The 17,980-nt window shown below is 45.4% G+C and overlaps 1 protein-coding gene across 1 annotated transcript in view; it reads right to left on the bottom strand.

Annotated features, from left to right (window-relative positions):
- Nucleotides 1-17,980, bottom strand: part of PRPF31 (pre-mRNA processing factor 31) — a 140,107-nt gene that overhangs the window by 121,898 nt on the left and 229 nt on the right. The window contains exon 2 of the mRNA XM_040327618.1: nt 585-759. Coding sequence (XP_040183552.1) covers nt 585-758 — 174 coding nt within the window. The 5' untranslated portion in view covers nt 759. The remainder of the gene's footprint in view (nt 1-584; nt 760-17,980) is intronic.

Raw genomic sequence — 17,980 nt, forward strand, 5'->3', positions numbered from 1 at the left:
CTGCCCAAACCAATTTAAAACCAAAATATTTGACATGTTGTTCCTCCTACAGGCCAATATCTTTGCTGAAATATGACCCTAAAATACTAAAGTGCTAGCCAACAGAATCATGAAGGTACTGCCATCCCTTGTTAATATAGATCAAATCGCTTCATGCCTGGTAAGTCAACGAATATTAATAAATAGACAAATCTCCAGCTCCCACCTGAGGAAAATGCCTCTCGATTCTTGGTGGCCCTCAACATTGAGAAGGCTTTTGGCAGTGTCAGATGGTCATATATGTGGCAGGTTCTAAAAAAAGCTTTGACCCAATTAGCAGAATTTGCCAGTAGCGAATTGGCAGTTTATTTGATAAAACACAAAATATCTCATGCAATAAGAATTAGTGAATTGACCTCTGTAAACCTTAAAATGTAATAAAGGCTGCAGTTAAACAAAAAATACATTTCAAAACACACACACAAAATCAAAAGTAATAAAGATTAAAAAAAAAAAAATGTATCTAAAAACACATATACGGGGCACCAGCCATCAGGGTCTAGGGAGATTTTTCAGCCCTAAAAGTAAATGAACTTAAAACTTACCTGTTTACTGTCCAACAATTTGGCTATACTTTTCACGGATTCTGCATTTAGATCTACTTGCATCTCCTCCTGCACCTCTTCAATCGTTTCCAGGTCTTCTTCATCTAGTAGGCTTTCCTCTTCTTCCTCAGCCGCCTCCTCCAGGTCAGCTAGCAATTCATCCGCCAAAGACATGCTGATAAAATTCGTAACATAAAATAAGCATAGGTGTTTTTTGTTTACAAAATTGAAGAAAATAAAGTATCAACAACATTAACCAAGCAGATCTCATGGTTGCATTTTCTTTTGATCAAAACTGCTACATTACAACAAAATCTGTTTGATGAACAGGGAGCCAGAAAGGCCTCTTTCACATGGGCATACTGATCCATACACCAGTGCAAAGAGACGTTTGCACCCACATGGAATGCACAGTTGTGCAGGCGGACTGTTCAAATCAATGACAGGAGGTTGGTGCAACAGGCCTGCATGGATCTCCAAGCACAACCAGAAGTGTACATTACATCCGTGTAGGTCCATGCAGCTGACCTGTTACATAGGTATACTGATCTGTACTCCACTGTGAATGAGGCATCTTTTTTTGGTCCCCTTGTAAACAGCACCCTCTAGAACAGTGGTCTCAAAGTACCGGCCCGCGGGCCATTTGCGGCCCGCGGACCAGTTATAAATGGCCCGCAGGCAGGGTGGAAGTGAGGGGAGCAAAAAAAAAAACATTTTTTTTTTTTTGAGCTGGCGCCATCTGGTGGTGAGCCGTTGGTATTACAAGTTATTACCACCAGATGTGAGCTGGCGCCATCTGGTGGTGGTCGTTGGTATTACAAGTTAAGCATTACAAGTTAAACAGCAATTCTAATGTCATTTTACACTATTTTCACTGCCATCTTCTTCCCTCTAATTAGAACCCCCAAACATTATATATATTTTTTATCCTAACACCCTAGAGAATAAAATAGCGATCGTTGCAATACTTTGTTACGCCGTATTTGCGCAGCGGTCTTACAAGCACACTTTTTTGGAAAAAAAATTACACTTTTTTTAATTAAAAAATAAAACAGTAAAGTTATCCCCATTTTTTTTAATATTATGAAAGAATGTTACGCCGAGTAAATTCATACCCAACATGTCACGCTTCAAAATTGTGTCCACTTGTGGAATGCCGACAAACTTTTTTACCCTTTAAAATCTTCATAAGCGACGTTTAAAAATTCTACAGGTTGCATGTTTTAAGTTACAGAGGAGCTAGAATTATTGCTCTCACTCTACCAATCGCGGTGATACCTCGCATGTGTGGTTTGAACACCGTTTACATATGTGGGCGCTGCTCACGTATGTGTTCGCTTCTGTGCGCAAGCTCGTCGGGACGGGGTGCGTTTTCTGGCTCCTAACTTTTTTAGCTGGCTCCTAGATTCCAAGCAAATTTGTCAAACCCTGACTTACACCAGTGCTGGTGGTAATAATGCGCTCGCTGACACCAGTGCTGGGGGTTAATAATGTGTTCGCTGACACCAGTACTGTTGTTTTTGAAGTTTGAAAGTTTGCATGCGGCCCCCCATGGCATATGAAAACTTGTCTTGTGGCCCTCAGGTAATGAGTTTGAGACCCCTGCTCTAGAAGCATACATCCCTCCCTGTGTCTTAGTGCCCCTGGGAGGGACTGGTGCAGCATGCAGCCCTGCCATTTTTTTCTAGGGACCCTGAAAGTGGTTCATGCTTTCCAGATGATTTTTTGTTACAGGTCCTTATATAGCGGCATGAATTTATGCAACCCTTTACATGTGTATTATGAATCAAAATCAGTCTGTGCCCTCAAGGAGCTTAAGACTCAAAAGGTCCCCAAGTCACATTAATAGATAAACATAGTAGGGCCAATTACCCTACCAGCAGGTCTTTGGAGTGTGGGAGTAAATTGGCACAGGCAGAACATGCAAAATTCAGGCAATTAGTGCCATGGTTGGGATTCAAACCAACAGAGACACACACACCCCCACAAGATTAATGAGCACACAAAGGCCAAATAAACCACTTACACCTAGATTAATGTTTACTTGTAGGTGCTCGAAATATCTTCTCTTAAACCTCCACGGTTTAGGAGATATTTGCAAAACATGCGGGCGCCGATGTCTACGGCGCATGCGCTGTAGACAATGGCGCAGGCGCACTTGTGCCGTCTCTAAAGGAGATCTGCCATGGCTGGGGGCTCCCGCACGCTGCGATTGGCCAGAGCCGCGATACCCGGAATGAAGAGGGTGAAAGATGGACGCGAGGAAATCGTGGACATCGCAGGCTTCGTTTTCAGGTAAGCGACACATAATGGGCTACTATGCGATGCACTGTCATTTTCACAGTAATCAGGGCATTTTATAGCACTTTTCGCTGTGAAAATGACAATGATCCCAAAAATGTGTCAAAAGTGTCCACCATAATTTCGCAAGTCACGAGAAAAAAAAAAAATTTATACACATATACACATACATACATACATACATACATACATACATACATACAAAAAAAAAAAAAAAAAGCGCTGAGTAGTAGTAATAAAAAAGCCATAAAACTATCCCCGATTTTGTAAACGCTATAAATTTTGCGCAAACCAATTGATAAACGCTTATTGCGATTTTTTTTTTACCAAAAATAGGTAAAAGAATACGTATCGGCATAAACTGAGGAAAAAATGTTTTTTTTATATTTTTTGGGGGATATTTATTATAGCAAAAAATATTTAAAAAAAAATTCAAAATGGTCGCTCTATTTTTGTTTATAGCGCAAAAAATAAAAACCGCAGAGGTGATCAAATACCACCAAATTTTGTTTGGGAGCCAAGACGCACGACCGCGCAATTATCAGTTAAAGCGACGCAGTGCCGAATCGCAAAAAGGGGCAAGGTCCTTAACCTGCATATTGGTCCGGGTCTTAACCGGTTAAAGTAGAATTTTTTTTTCAAGTACACCAGGGATATGCAATTAGCGGACAGCCACAAGCATGACACCCAGAGGCATGATGGGACTTGTAGTTTTGCAACAGCTGGAGGTCCGCTCACCGAATATAAATGCCTTGTACTCATGCTCGGCAAAGATGCTTGGAGCACGGTCAAATAAATATTGGGAGTTTGATTAACCCTGGTGGGTTTAAAAGCATCTTTGCCGAGCATGAGAGTGCAAGGCATTAATTTTCAGCGAGAGTGTTTAACCACTTGCCGATAGCTGGACGTCCTCAGCTTTGTGGTGGTATGCCTGCAGCTACAAGCATCATTCATATACAGGTGGTTCTCAAAAAATTAGCATATTGTGATAAAGTTCATTATTTTCTGTAATGTATTGATAAACATTAGACTTTCATATATTTTAGATTCATTACACACAACTGAAGTAGTTCAAGCCTTTTTATTGTTTTAATATTGATGATTTTGGCATACAGCTCATGAAAACCCCAAATTCCTATCTCAAAAAATTAGCATATTTCATCCGACCAATAAAAGAAAAGTGTTTTTAATAAAAAAAAAGTCAACCTTCAAATAATTCTGTTCAGTTATGCACTCAATACTTGGTTGGGAATCCTTTTGCAGAAATGACTGCTTCAATGCGGCGTGGCATTTGATTCAATCAGCCTGTGGCACTGCTGAGGTGTTATGGAGGCCCAGGATGCTTCGGTAGCGGCCTTAAGCTCATCCAGAGTGTTGGGTCTTGCGTCTCTCAACTTTCTCTTCCCAATATCCCACAGATTCTCTATGGGGTTCAGGTCAGGAGAGTTGGCAGGCCAATTGAGCGCAGTAATACCATGGTCAGTAAACCATTTACTAGTGGTTTTGGCACTGTGAGCAGGTGCCAGGTCGTGCTGAAAAATGAAATCTTCATCTCCATAAAGCTTTTCAGCAGATGGAAGCATGAAGTGCTCCAAAATCTCCTGATAGCTAGCTGCATTCACCCTGCCCTTGATAAAACACAGTGGACCAACACCAGCAGCTGACATGGCACCCCAGACCATCACTGACTGTGGGTACTTGACACTGGACTTTAGGCATTTTGGCATTTCCCTCTCCCCAGTCTTCCTCCAGACTCTGGCACCTTGATTACCGAATGACATGCAAAATTTGCTTTCATCAGAAAAAAGTACTTTGGACCACTGAGCAACAGTCCAGTGTTGCTTCTCTGTAGCCCAGGTCAGGCGCTTCTGCCGCAGTTTCTGGTTCAAAAGTGGCTTGACCTGGGGAATGCGGCACCTGTAGCCCATTTCCTGCACACGCCTGTACACGGTGGCTCTGGATGTTTCTACTCCAGACTCAGTCCACTGCTTCCGCAGGTCCCCCAAGGTCTGGAATCGGTCCTTCTCCACAATCTTCCTCAGGGTCTGGTCACCTCTTCTCGTTGTGCAGAGTTTTCTGCCACACTTTTTCCTTCCCACAGACTTCCTACTGAGGTGCCTTGATACAGCACTCTGGGAACAGCCTATTCGTTCAGAAATTTCTTTGTGTCTTACCCTCTTGCTTGAGGGTGTCAATGATGGCCTTCTGGACAGCAGTCAGGTCGGCAGTCTTACCCATGATTGCGGTTTGGAGTAATGAACCAGGCTGGGAGTTTTTAAAAGCCTCAGGAATCTTTTTCAGGTGTTGAGTTAATTAGTTGATTCGGTTAAGAGCTCGTTTAGAGAACCTTCTCATGATATGCTAATTTTTTGAGATAGGAATTTGGGGTTTTCATGAGCTGTATGCCAAAATCATCAATATTAAAACAATAAAAAGGCTTGAACTACTTCAGTTGTGTGTAATGAATCTAAAATATATGAAAGTCTAATGTTTATCAATACATTACAGAAAATAATGAACTTTATCACAATATGCTAATTTTTTGAGAACCACCTGTATTGCCGTTTTCAGCCGGCAATGCCCTACACCAGGGGTCCGCAAACTTTTTTTTAACAGGGGGCCAGTTCACGGTCCCTCAGACTGTTGGGGGGGGGGGGGGGCGGTCGGACTAGGGCCAAAACAACTAATTGACAACTTATCGATTATGAAATTAATCGATTACAATTTTCATAATCGATTAATCGGCCAGTAACATAATGGGGTTAAAAAAAAAAATTGTCCCTTATCAGTACAAAAAAGAAAATCGCTACTATAAATATTACTTTCACTGTCCCACAGTAAAAAAATTAACCCCTTACAGTAGCGATTTGCTCTTTTGTTTTTTTAACCCCATTATGTTACTAAACCTCTCAGGCCTGGGTCACACCTCTGTTTTTTGGTGCTTTTTGCAGAAACACACTACAGTTCATTTACATTTTTTCCTATGGGACACGTTCACATCCATGATTTTTTTTTTCGGCTGCTGCGTATTTGGAAAGGGCAAGGACTTAACGCAAAACAGTGCTATTTTTTTTTTGGTTCAATATACTTCAATGAAGAAGCTGCAGAAAAGCATGTAATGTGTTTTTGCAGCAATTTGTGTTTTGTAATCTGCCCAACAAATTGGCCCAAATTTTTAAAAAAATGCCAATTTATTTATTTTTTAAGACGATTAATCGAAACAATAAATATATATATATATAAAAATATAAATATATATATATATATATATATATATATATATATATATATATATATATATATATATATATATATATATATATATATATATATATATATATATATATATATATATATATATACACACACACACACACACACACATACATACACACATACATACACACACACACACACACATATACACACACACACACACACATCTTATTTGAAGTGCAAGAAAACAGTAAAAAAAAAAAAAAAAAAAAAATATTTAAAATAAAGAACAATTTTAATCAACATGAAAACTTATTAGGTTCCATGCACACTGGGCTTAAAAAAAAAAATCTGCTCTTTTTGGAGTAAAAAACTTCCATATAGAGCATTTTTTGTACAAAGTTTAGACGAGTTGTACTTTTTTTTCCTGCCAGTGAGCTCCAATCAGAAACGTGAATGAGAAGGATTTTTTTTTTCCTGCCTCTGAACGTTGTTCTCAAAAAATATGCCTGTAAAACGTGCTAATGTGTATGGACACAAAGGATAACCGAGTTGCTTCTACAGGCAGAACACAAAACCCCTGTAGAAGCGACGTTTTTTATTCCAGTGTGCATGGAGGCTTAGTATTCCAGACTCCCCTCCTCACAGAACAGCTCCCCAACACAGACCCACCTCATCACGGAACCCCCCCAATAACTGACCCCCCCCCCCCCCAACACAAACTTCCCTATATCAAAGTCCCCAATAACAGACCCCCCCCCCCATCACAGACTCCTCTACATTACAAAGCCCACCCAACACAAGCTCCTCTCCTCACATAGCTCCCCATAACAGACCCCCCATTAATACTACACTGCCATCCCTTCTATAACATCCCAGCTCACACATGATGCGAAGCATGGCAGGTCCAGACAAAGGGCGGGACCTTGCTAGTGAAAGGCAGGTGTTTGATTGCTCAAACCGCGCCACTGCTTAACTCAAAAGACCCGCCTTTTGTTCGGACCGGTCGCGTTTCTCATCTCGTGTGATAAAAAAAAAAGTAGAAGAGGGGAGGGGGATTTCTGTGAAATTAAAAAAGGGACAGTCCACGGGCTGGGTAAATCACACTGGCGGGCCGGCTACGGCCCGCAGTTTGAGGACCCCTGCCCTACACCATAACGATCATAGTGGCGGGTCAGCCTCTTGATTGTTCTTACGGGCGGCGAGAGGGGACGTTCCTCTGCAATTGGCAAGTCAGAGAATGGACCTGCCGGCCCCGTATGTCCACCATAGAGATTTCCGGCAGACCACATTATGCAAAAAATGTCCGTGCTCACAAGACCCCATGCAACATGGATTGCGGTAAAGGGCCAATGATACCGGCCTTTACCACGTGATCACTCCCTCCAATGAGGGAGCGATCAGAATGTAAACAAACTGGGGTCACGCAGAGGTCCAGCTCTCTTCTCTCCTCACACCGATACAGCGTGTGAGGAGAGAGCGAGTGTAACATTGAGTCTATATTTTGCAGTGCCCCTACAGTACCCATCTGTGCCACAACACCCATCAGTGCCACGTCGGTGCCCAGTGTCACTATAGTGCCATCAGTACCACTATAGTGCTCAATAGTGCCCATAAGCGAGTGCTCATCAGTGGATCCATATCAGTGCAGCTTCAGTGTGGTGCATTAGTTCCCAGCAGTGCACCCTCATTAGACAGGCCTCAGAACCCATCTGTCCCAGTGTCCCTACAGCCCAGTCATTAGGATGGCGAGGCGGCATACCAACTGCTTAGCTTGACAGACGAGAGCAGCAGGGTGCTCTCCGAGTTTGATTCTGGTTTAGAATATGAACCTGTTGTAAGTAGTGGGTCTGCTACCGATTCAGAGGAAGATGTGCCCATGAAACGAAGGTGTCCCGACATGGAGCAGCAGGCTACCACAAGTAGCACTGTGGCATCAACCAGAAGCTCAGTGCCATCCACCAGAAAAGCAGTGGCATCAACTAGCAGCTCGAAATGAAGTACCACTGCAGCAAAGGCCAAGAACTAGCGGGGTGTCATCGCGGCCCCAAAGGGTTAGGACTCATGCCAGCTGGCCCTATACCCTTGAAAACCCCCTGTGGCTCCCCCCACCCCCCAATTCAGGAGCAGCAAACACCCCCCCCCCCCCTTTCACCACCCAGCCAGGTGTTCAGGTGAACACAGAGAATTTTGCCCCCAACTGCATCCCCCTGAATGTCCAGAGTACATCGGAGCCAGCGGAAAGGTTGTTTGGGAGCTTGTTTTCCGCAACCAGCCCTGGAAGGACACTCCAGCGTGTGGTACAGTGCAAGCCAATAGGAAGGGTTTCCCGCAAAGGCTCATTACCGAAAGACTTTGCAGAATGAAGAGATATTGGCTATCAGGTGGAGGGACAGACGAAACGTCCACATGCTCACAACGATCCATAAGGGGAGGGGGGGGGGGGGGGGCCCGGGTCGACTTCAATGATCAGAGGATTGAACCTTACCGTCCCACAAGAAAAAGCCCCATTAGTATAAAAAGGTCTCCATATATATCTTTTCAATTTGGCCATTTACAATACTATGTTATTTACCGTAAATCTACAGGGACCCCCATATCTCATCTTCAGTACCAAGAACAAATTATCTCCACCCTTTTGCACCCTGAAAGCCCACCAGAAAGCATCCGCTCGGATTCAGTGAGCAGACTCCATGAACGCCACTTTCCTGAGAGACTCCCCCACCATGAAAAGGGCCGAAAACGTCAGAAATGCCGGGTGTGCACCAGAGGTGGAACTAGAAGAGACAATGTGTATTATTGTCCAGATTTTCCTTCCCAACCAGGCCTTTGTATTAGTGAATGTTTCCGCCGTTCCCATAGTTTTCAACATTAGGAAAGTATGGAAAACGTAATTGTCATTTACCACCATACCCCTTATGCCCATACCGCTGCCTTCTCCGGAACTGACCCTGACCTTCTAAATGACCACGCTTCTGCCTAACGCTAAACATACCTCTGCCTGCTCCGGAACTGACCCTGGCCTGTTTGACCACGTTTTTTGCCTGCCTCTTGGATTGATCGTTTACCCTGCTATGCTAGTGGGAACACAGGGGTCTCACATATGTGAGGGGCTCCATAATTGTTATCCTAGAAGAAGAAAATAAGTATTTTACGGTGAGTACAAAAATCCTATCTCTGAAGTCCATGGACGGACACAGCTTTAGTCTTGACAAGTGGGTTATGTTCCGTCTATTAGGAGATGACTAGGCAGACATGTTAGATATAAAACATGCAATTATACCAAAGCTTAACAGTCCCACCCAGGGGGGCGGTAATTCTGGTCATAACCCCTCACCCTGCACTCAGCAGCTCAGTTTGTCAAAAAGCAGGAGGGGTGGGTGCTTTGTCCATCCATGGACTTCAGAGAAAAGGATTTTACGTTGAGTACAAAAATCCTATTTTCTTATTCGTCCATGGACAGACACAGCTCCTTTAGTCTTGAAAAGTGGGACGTCCCCAAGCATTGGGAAAAAAAAAAAAAAAAAAAAACACACACACCACGCACACGCACGAGGGGTGGGAACAGCAAGCAAACAAAATTCACAAACAGAGCTCTTTAACGGAGGAGTTGCAACCTTAAACAGCCGCCTGCAAAACCTTCCAGCCCAAGCAAGCATCCGCAGATGCATGCACATCAACCTTGTAAAATTTAGTGAAGGTGTGAACGGACGACCAAGTCGCTGCCTTACACATCTGTGAGACAGACGCTTGATGTCGAAAAGCCCAGGAGGCATCAATCGCCCTGGTCAAATGCACCGTGACAGGAAAGGGAGGTGCCCGCCCTTTTAGGGCATAAGCCTGAATCACAATCTGTCTGATCCACCGAGAAATGGTGGCCGACGAGACTGTCAGGCCTTTCTTTGGACTAGTCCTTATGGAGGATCAAGTAGGGGGACTTGCAAGACAAGGCCGCCAACTCAGAAACCCGCCTGACAGATGTAATGGTCACCAGAAAGGCAACTTTCTGAGAGAGTGTCAAAAGAGGAATCTCTGATGTTCTCAAAAGGAAGGTTTCTGAAGAACCGAGAGCACCAGATTCAAATCCCACGGAGGTAGTGGTGGTTGAACCAGAGAAGCCACATGTCGGACCCCTTGCACAAATGTACTCACCAGTGAATGAGCAGCCATGGGTCATTGAAAGAAAACAGCCAAGACTGAAATCTGCCCTTTAATGGTGCTTAAGGCATATCTGGGGCAATTAGGATTACCGGAATCGACTCTGCGGAGCAGACGAGGAAGAGGTTTCAGTGGGGGGGGGGGGGGGGGGAAGCATAAATCAGCCGATACTGTCCCTCCTGCGGGGCCAACGCATCCGTTGCATCCCCCAGGGATCTTATGACCTGGTCAAACATCAATACCTTCCGATTGAGTCGAGAAGCCAGGAGATCCACGTCTGGTGTGCCCCATTTTGGGCAAAGGAGTTGAAACACGTCCAGTTATAGCGACCATTCTCCTTGGTCCAGCATCTGGCGACTTAGGTTGTTCGCCTGCCAGTTTTCTACGCCCTGAAGGGCCGATAGAACCGGCACGCTCCTTTCTGCCCACCGCAGGATGCGAGTGACCTCTGATGCTGCAGCCGAGCTGCTTGTTCCTCCTTGATGGTTGACATACGCCACCACCGTGGCGTTGTCCGACTGAATCCTGACAGGACGCCTCTGTGGAGAGGCACTGCCTGATTGCCCGAAGTTCTAGTACATTGATCGGCAGGTTTCTTCCTGTGTCCAGTGACCTTGTGTCGACTGGACACCCCCCCCCCCCCCCCCCCCAAAAAAAAACCCGGTCAGGCTGGCGTCTGTTGTGATCAATGTCCAGTGAAAGGGAAGGAATGACTTTCCGGACTGAAGGGCCGGAGAAGTCAGCCACCAGACCAGGGAAGTCCTGACTAGTTGGCTGACCCGGATTTGACAATCCAGGGACAATGGAGACTTGTCCCACTTGGACAGGATCTCCTTCTGCAAGACTTGAGTGTGAAATTGAGCATACCACTGCAAAGGCCACCATAAGACCCAGACATGCAAAAGCGCAGCGACGAACACCTGCGGGATGCCAACAGCTTCACCGCCACCTGAAGAGCCTGCAATTTCCTAAAGGGAGAAAAACCTTTGCCTCCGAGGAGTCCAGGATAAAGCCCAGGTATTCCACGCTGACTTCTGGAGGTTCAGTACCCAAGCAAATTCTTGAAGGGTCTGACTGGCAGTTGCTATATCCTCTAATTCTGAGTCTGAAGCAGCTCTCAGAAGGAGGTTGTCCAGGTCAGGGCTCGACAAAAATCCGGGCGCAATTGCGACAAGAAATTGTGACCTGGAGCCGGGTAAGCTTAGGCCTGCAGAATTACCGGCGGTAATTGAGGCTGCGGCCTTCGCTTCCTTCTGTGATCTGGCGCCATCTTGTGGTGGCCGTTGGCATTACAAAATAAAACAGCAGTTCTAATGTGCTTTTCACTGCCATCTCCTTCCCTCTAATTACAACCCCCAAACAATAACAAAATAAATAAATAAATAAATAAATAAATAAATAAATAAATAAATAAATAAATAAATAAATAAATATATATATATATATATATATATATATATTACACACATACATACAAAAACATTTTTATTCTAACACCCTAGAGAATAAAATGGCCGTCGTTGCAATACTTTGTCACACCGTATTTGTGCAGCGGTCTTACAAGCGCACTTTTTGGGGAAAAAATAAAATTTGTATTTAAAAAGACAACAGTAAAGTTCGCCCAATTTTTTTTTTTTTATATTGTGAAAGATAATGTTACGCCGAGTAAATTGATACCCAACATGTCACGCTTCAAAAATTGCGTCCGCTCGTGGAATGGCGACAAACCACTTCCGGACCGCCGCATGTACATTTACGTTGGCAGAATGGCACGGACAGGCACATCAACGTACCTGTACGTGCCTGCCTAGACGTGGGCCGGGGGTCCGATCGGGACCCCCCCCCGTACATGCTGCGGTTCCCATGGCTTCAGGAGCGATCCGGGACGAGGGCGCGGCTATTCGTTTCGAGCAGCTCCCCGGAGCTGAAGAACGGGGAGAGCCGTATGTAAACACGGCTTCCCCGTGGCGGCTGCATCGATCGAGTGATCCCTTTTATAGGGAGACTCGATCGATGACGTCAGACCTACAGCCACACCCCCCTACAGTTGTAAACCGACTAGGTGAACCCTAACTCCTACAGCGTCCCCCGTGGTTAACTCCCAAACGGCAACTGTCATTTTCACAATAAACAATGCAATTTAAATGCATTTTTTGCTGTGAAAATGACAATGGTCCCAAAAAAAAAGTGTCAAATTTGTCTGAAGTGTCCGCCATAATGTCGCAAAACTATCCCCTATTTTGTAAACGCTATACATTTTGCGCAAACCAATCGATAAACGCTTATTGCGATTTTTACCAAAAATAGGTAGAAGAATACGTATCGGCCTAAACTGAGGAAAAAAATGTTTTATATATGTTTTTGGGGGATATTTATTATAGCAAAAAGTAAAAAATATTGCATTTTTTTCTAAATTGTCGCTCTATTTTTGTTTATAGCGCAAAAAATAAAAACCGCAGAGGTGATCAAATACCACCAAAAGAAAGCTATTTGTGGGGGAAAAAGGACGCCAATTTTGTTTGGGAGCCACGTCGCACGACCGCGCAATTGTCTGTTAAAGCGACGCAGTGCCGAATTGTAAAAACCCCTTGGGTCATTTAGCAGCATATTGGTCCGGTCCTTTAGTGGTTAAAATAATTATACAGGTTGCATGTTTTGAGTTAGAGGGGGTCTAGGGCTAGAATTATTGCTCTCGCTATACCAATCGTGGCGATACCTCACACGTGTGGTTTGAATACTGTTTACATATGCGGGCCCTACTCACGTATGCGTTGGCTTCTGTGCGAGAGCTTGGCGGGACGCGTTTTCTGGCTCCCAACTTTTTTTTAGCTGGCTCCTAGATTCCAAGCAAATTTGCCAAACCCTGGTCCAGGTGTAGCCCACAGTAGCAATACCTCGCTGTCTCAGCAAGCCCAGAATCTGGGCGAGCACCTTGGTGAAAACCCTCGGTGCTGATGCCAGGCCAAAAAGGGAGAGCCACAAATCGGTAGTGATCGTCCCAGACTGCAAAACACAGAAGTCTGATGCCCGATGCATATGGGGACATGCAAGTATGCGTTCTTGATGTCCAAGGATGCTAGAAATTCCCCTGGATGGAGTGCAGCGACCATCCTGAACCTTCAGACCTTTACAAAGGTGTTGAGGGCCTTCAGATCCAGGATTGGACGAACCCCATCCTTCTTTGGGACTACAAACAGATTAGATTAAAATCCCTGAAACCTTTCCGGCAGGGGCACAGGTACTATCACCCCGTGTTTCCGCAGGTCCTGCACTGCCCCAAACAGGGCGTTCCGACAAGCTGGAGGAAGATGAAGGATTGAGGGGAAAAAAAAAATCTGTTTGGTGGACAAGAAAGAATTTCTATCTTGTACTCTGATGAAACCACTTCGCAAACCCACTAGTCGGAAAGCAGGGAGGTCCACCGAGCTGCAAACTCGAAGGCGACCCCCCACCCGAGATTCGGGCGGGGGCAAACCTTAATGCAGTGGCAGATTTGTTTGCGGGCTTGTTTGGCCTGCGAACCCAGGAATGCTTTTGTCCCTCTGCTGGCCCCTTGTCGGCCTGGGAACGTTTACCTGCGGGCCCGGGCTGACAGAAAAAAAAAAAAAAAAAAAAGAAAAAAAAAACACTTCCTGCGGCATGGCTCCTTACCTTTTCTGGATTGTGGGAGCAGTGTGCCCATATCCCCAGTGACATCCTTACCCCCAGTGACATCCTTAATAATGTCATCCAGCAAGGCTCCAAATAGCCTTCCACCCCGGAAAGGCAAATCAGCCAGAGCCTTCTTGGAATTCTGGTCCGCGGACCAGCATTTTAGCCAAATCAGGCGACACAGTACCACAGCAGATACTGAGGCTCTAGAAAGCAGGGGAGCCAGACATATAGGAGGCCATGGAACCAACTGGTCAGCCATTTATACGCAGACCGGGGAAACCTGTCTTTCCTGGTGCAAAATTTTAGCCCATTATGCAAGTGTCTGACACCAGAGCCCCAGCCAGCCGTAATGCAGATCCCAGCATGGTAAACATGGACCGGGCCACCCCCTCGGACCTCCTATCCGCAGGGTCCATAAATGCAGGGGTCCCCTCAACCGGAATAGTGCTTACTTTGTTTAACCGGGATACCAGGGCGTCCACAACCGGGGGAGATGCCCATTTTTTCAGAAGCCTCTCCTCAAAAGGGTAATGGACCACCATGCGTTTGGGACTGAAAAGGTCCTCTGTGGTCATTCCCATTCCTTGTCTATAAACTTAGCAAAATAAGTTAGATAAGGAAACACCTTAGTAGTGTGGGTCGGCTTGTGGGACCCAAAAAGGGACCGACACCTCAGCAGATGTCCCAGCCGCATCCTCCAGCAAGCGCCTTGTCCTGCGCTGACCCGGACACGGAGTCTTCCTCACTGTCCGAATGGTCCTGATCTGCATACTCAGACACTTCAGAACAGGGGTCCTGTTTCACAGCCAGGCCACGAGTCAGAGCTTTCCCCAGAAGATGGTGGGGGCATTTTTTTTGTTTACACCCCTTGCACCCGCACATCGCTTCCACCCTGGCAACAAATGATTTCAGGACCGCCGACAAAGCATCCAAAGGTACTGCAGGGGCACCGGTTGCTACCACCGGAATGTCTGGGGAAGAAACGCCAGCTTCTGACGCCATGCTGACCCACACGCTTGACAGCCACTCAGGGAACAAGTCAAGGCACAAGAAAAGGCCCAACCTGCTAGCTGCCCAGACCGAGGGGGTATTCCCAGAGGATTCACCGCCCTGACCCAGGCACTGCTTCAGCGCTGCCGTCTGCTCTAAAGTCCTGCATGTGCCTGAGGTGATTGGCCGTTTAGAATGACAAACCAGCGCTAGAGGTCCAGCCAATGTAAAAATCCCCACAAAGATGGCCCCAGTTACCTCAAGAAAATGGCCGCCAGCTATATTAGCATTAGGAACAGCGTGGCTTTCTGAGGTAAAAATAAAAGGCCGCGAAAACACTGGGCCTCCGAGCGGAGGCTCCCACAAGGCAGACAACAGCGGTCCCGGACACACCACGCAGCACCCAGCCGGGACCCAGAGCCCCCCTCAGAAACCTCCCGATGAGGTACACAGCAGGCCCAGCAAAGCATGGAGAGGGAGGGATGGATGGGGAGAGAGGAAAGGAAGAACTAGAGACCCCCTAAACCGACCACCCCAGGAACGCCCAGCTGTTCCATCCTGCCAAGACAGGAGGAACCTTACTTACCCGTCCCTCCGAGGACTGCTGGACGCATTCCTCACAGACCCATCACCGAGCAGTATGGAGTGGCTGTCGGCCATGGCCCACTGTGACTGGACAGCAGTAGCCCGGTCATATAGCTCACCGGCCACCCCTGGAGCAACGGGGTATGTCGTGGCAGACCCAGTGGGTAGCTAATATCCAGCCTGTCACCCAGCAATTGATCGTAGATCTCAGGATCCAAAATTGTAAAATAAAAAAGATTCTTCAGGACCAATGGACACCTAGAGAGCCAGGTCCTTCTACACTAGGCAGAACAAAAAAAAAAAAAAAACACTGAGCTGCTGAGTGCAGGGTGAGGGGTTATGACCAGAGGGACCGCCCCCTGGGCAGGGCTGTTCAGCTTTGGTATAATTACATGTTTTTGTATATCCAACATGTCTGCCTAGTCCTCTCCTAATAGACAGAACATAACCCACTTGTCAAGAATAAAAGGAGCTGTGTCCGTCCATGGACGAAATAGAAAACAAATTTTTTTAGTTCTCATTCCCGGATTAGGGTCTGGAGACTTCAAACGAGGTTTGTTTGGGTGGGAGAAGCCTCTACCCCTGTCCCCATTCTTTCCTGGCCTGCTACTTGGACCATGTTCCTGCTTACTACCACTACTTTGGCACTGCTGCCAATGTCTCTACTTGCACTGACCCTGGACTCTATATGGACAGTATCCCTGCCTGGATTAGGGCTCTCCTCCTGTGGACAACTGCACTACTAAAACCACAGGTAATCTTTTGTTTACCCTTTACTCAGCAGAATGCATTTTAGGATGAAATTCTTGATATGCACATGCTATGTGTTACAAATATGAAGGGCCTTCCAAAATGTGATAGATTGTAAATAAAATTAGATGTGTAGTTTATGCTCCTATAAGCCAGAAGATGCTACTTCAATGTTGGGCCTCTGTATGTGGCCAGGCTGTGTAAAAAAGTCTCACACGTGGTATTGCCATACTCAGGAGAAGCAGAATATATTTTTGGTTGTCATTTGTGGAATGTACATGCCATGGGAGAGAAATAACCTGTTATAATGAAAATTTGGTGTAAAAAAATAAAAAAAATAATAAAAAAAAAAAAAAAGTGTGAAAAAAAAAATGACAACTTCAAAAAACTAACTATGCCTCTTACTAACTACCTTGGAATGTCTACTTTTCAAAAAGGGGTCATTTAGGGGGCATTTGTACTGCCCTGGCTTGTTAGGGTCTCAAGAAATTAGATAGGCTGTCAGTACATCAGGTGTGATCAGATGTGATACATGTTTTAGTGATTGGCACCATAGCTCTATAACTTTCACACAGACTAAATAATATCCACTAATTTGGGTTATTTTTACCAAAGATATGTAGCAGTATAAATTGTGGCCCAAATTTATGAAGAAAAGTTACCGTATTTATCAGCGTATAACACTTTTTTCCCCCCTGAAAACAGAGGGTAAACCATACCTGCGTGTTATACGTCAATATTTTATTTTTTTACCGAGGGGGGGCGGGGATCGGGGTACCACCCATTGGAAGGGTGTCGGGACAGCCGCCCCACCTCTTCTGGCCCTGGGACAGCACTGCCACTTCCCTCTTAAAATCATGGTGTGTGTTATACGCCGATAAATACAGTACTTATTTGCAAAATTTTATAATAGAAAATATTTTATTTACAAAGTTTTCGGTCTTTTTTCATTTATAGCACACAAAAATAAATAAATAAACCCACAGGTGATCAAATACCAGCAAACAAAAGCTCTATTTGTGTGAAAAAGACAACATTTTCATATGAGTAATTGTCATTCAAAATGTGAGCACCGAAAGTGGAAAATTGGTCTGGTTAGGAAGGGGGTTCAAGTGCCCAGTGGTCAAGGCAGCAGTCTGTGCTGGGAGGACGCAACTCCCATGCACAGGACTGGCATGGCCCAGCCATTGAATTAGACAAATATATGGAATCCTGAAGGAAGACCAGGACAAGTTTGAAGCACCCTGGACCACTGAAAGTGCTGATAGCACACTGCTGGGAGGGCTTTGTTTGACAGGCTAGTCTGTTGCATTGTGCCAATATACGTTTTTTGAGGCACATAACCTATGAAAAACAAAACAAACAAAAAAACACATACCATAAGCACAGTAAAACTGCCTGCATTTCCTGCGCCGCTATCGGAACCTTTTTCTCTATCACCAAAAAGCCAAGGATGCTTAGCAGTGCTGCCCAAAGGCTTGCTTTACAAGTGCCCCTTGTGTTTACTACCATCACAGAAATATGGAAGGTGCCAATGCCACCACTAAAGATGCAAACTCATGCTAACCCTGCATGTTTACTACACAAAGTAGTAAAGCCATGACCAAGAAATGCAGTGGCACAGTATTGCCACATTCGACCAACTTTGAAAAAATAGCGTTTAGCAGCGTTTTTAACAGTACTGTGGGGAGCTGTGTTATGTTGTGGGCAGCAGGATGCTTGCTGTATACAGTGTTTACAGC

This window comes from Rana temporaria, chromosome 10 (genome assembly GCF_905171775.1).
Source record: "Rana temporaria chromosome 10, aRanTem1.1, whole genome shotgun sequence".
Taxonomy (NCBI): Eukaryota; Metazoa; Chordata; class Amphibia; order Anura; family Ranidae; genus Rana; species Rana temporaria.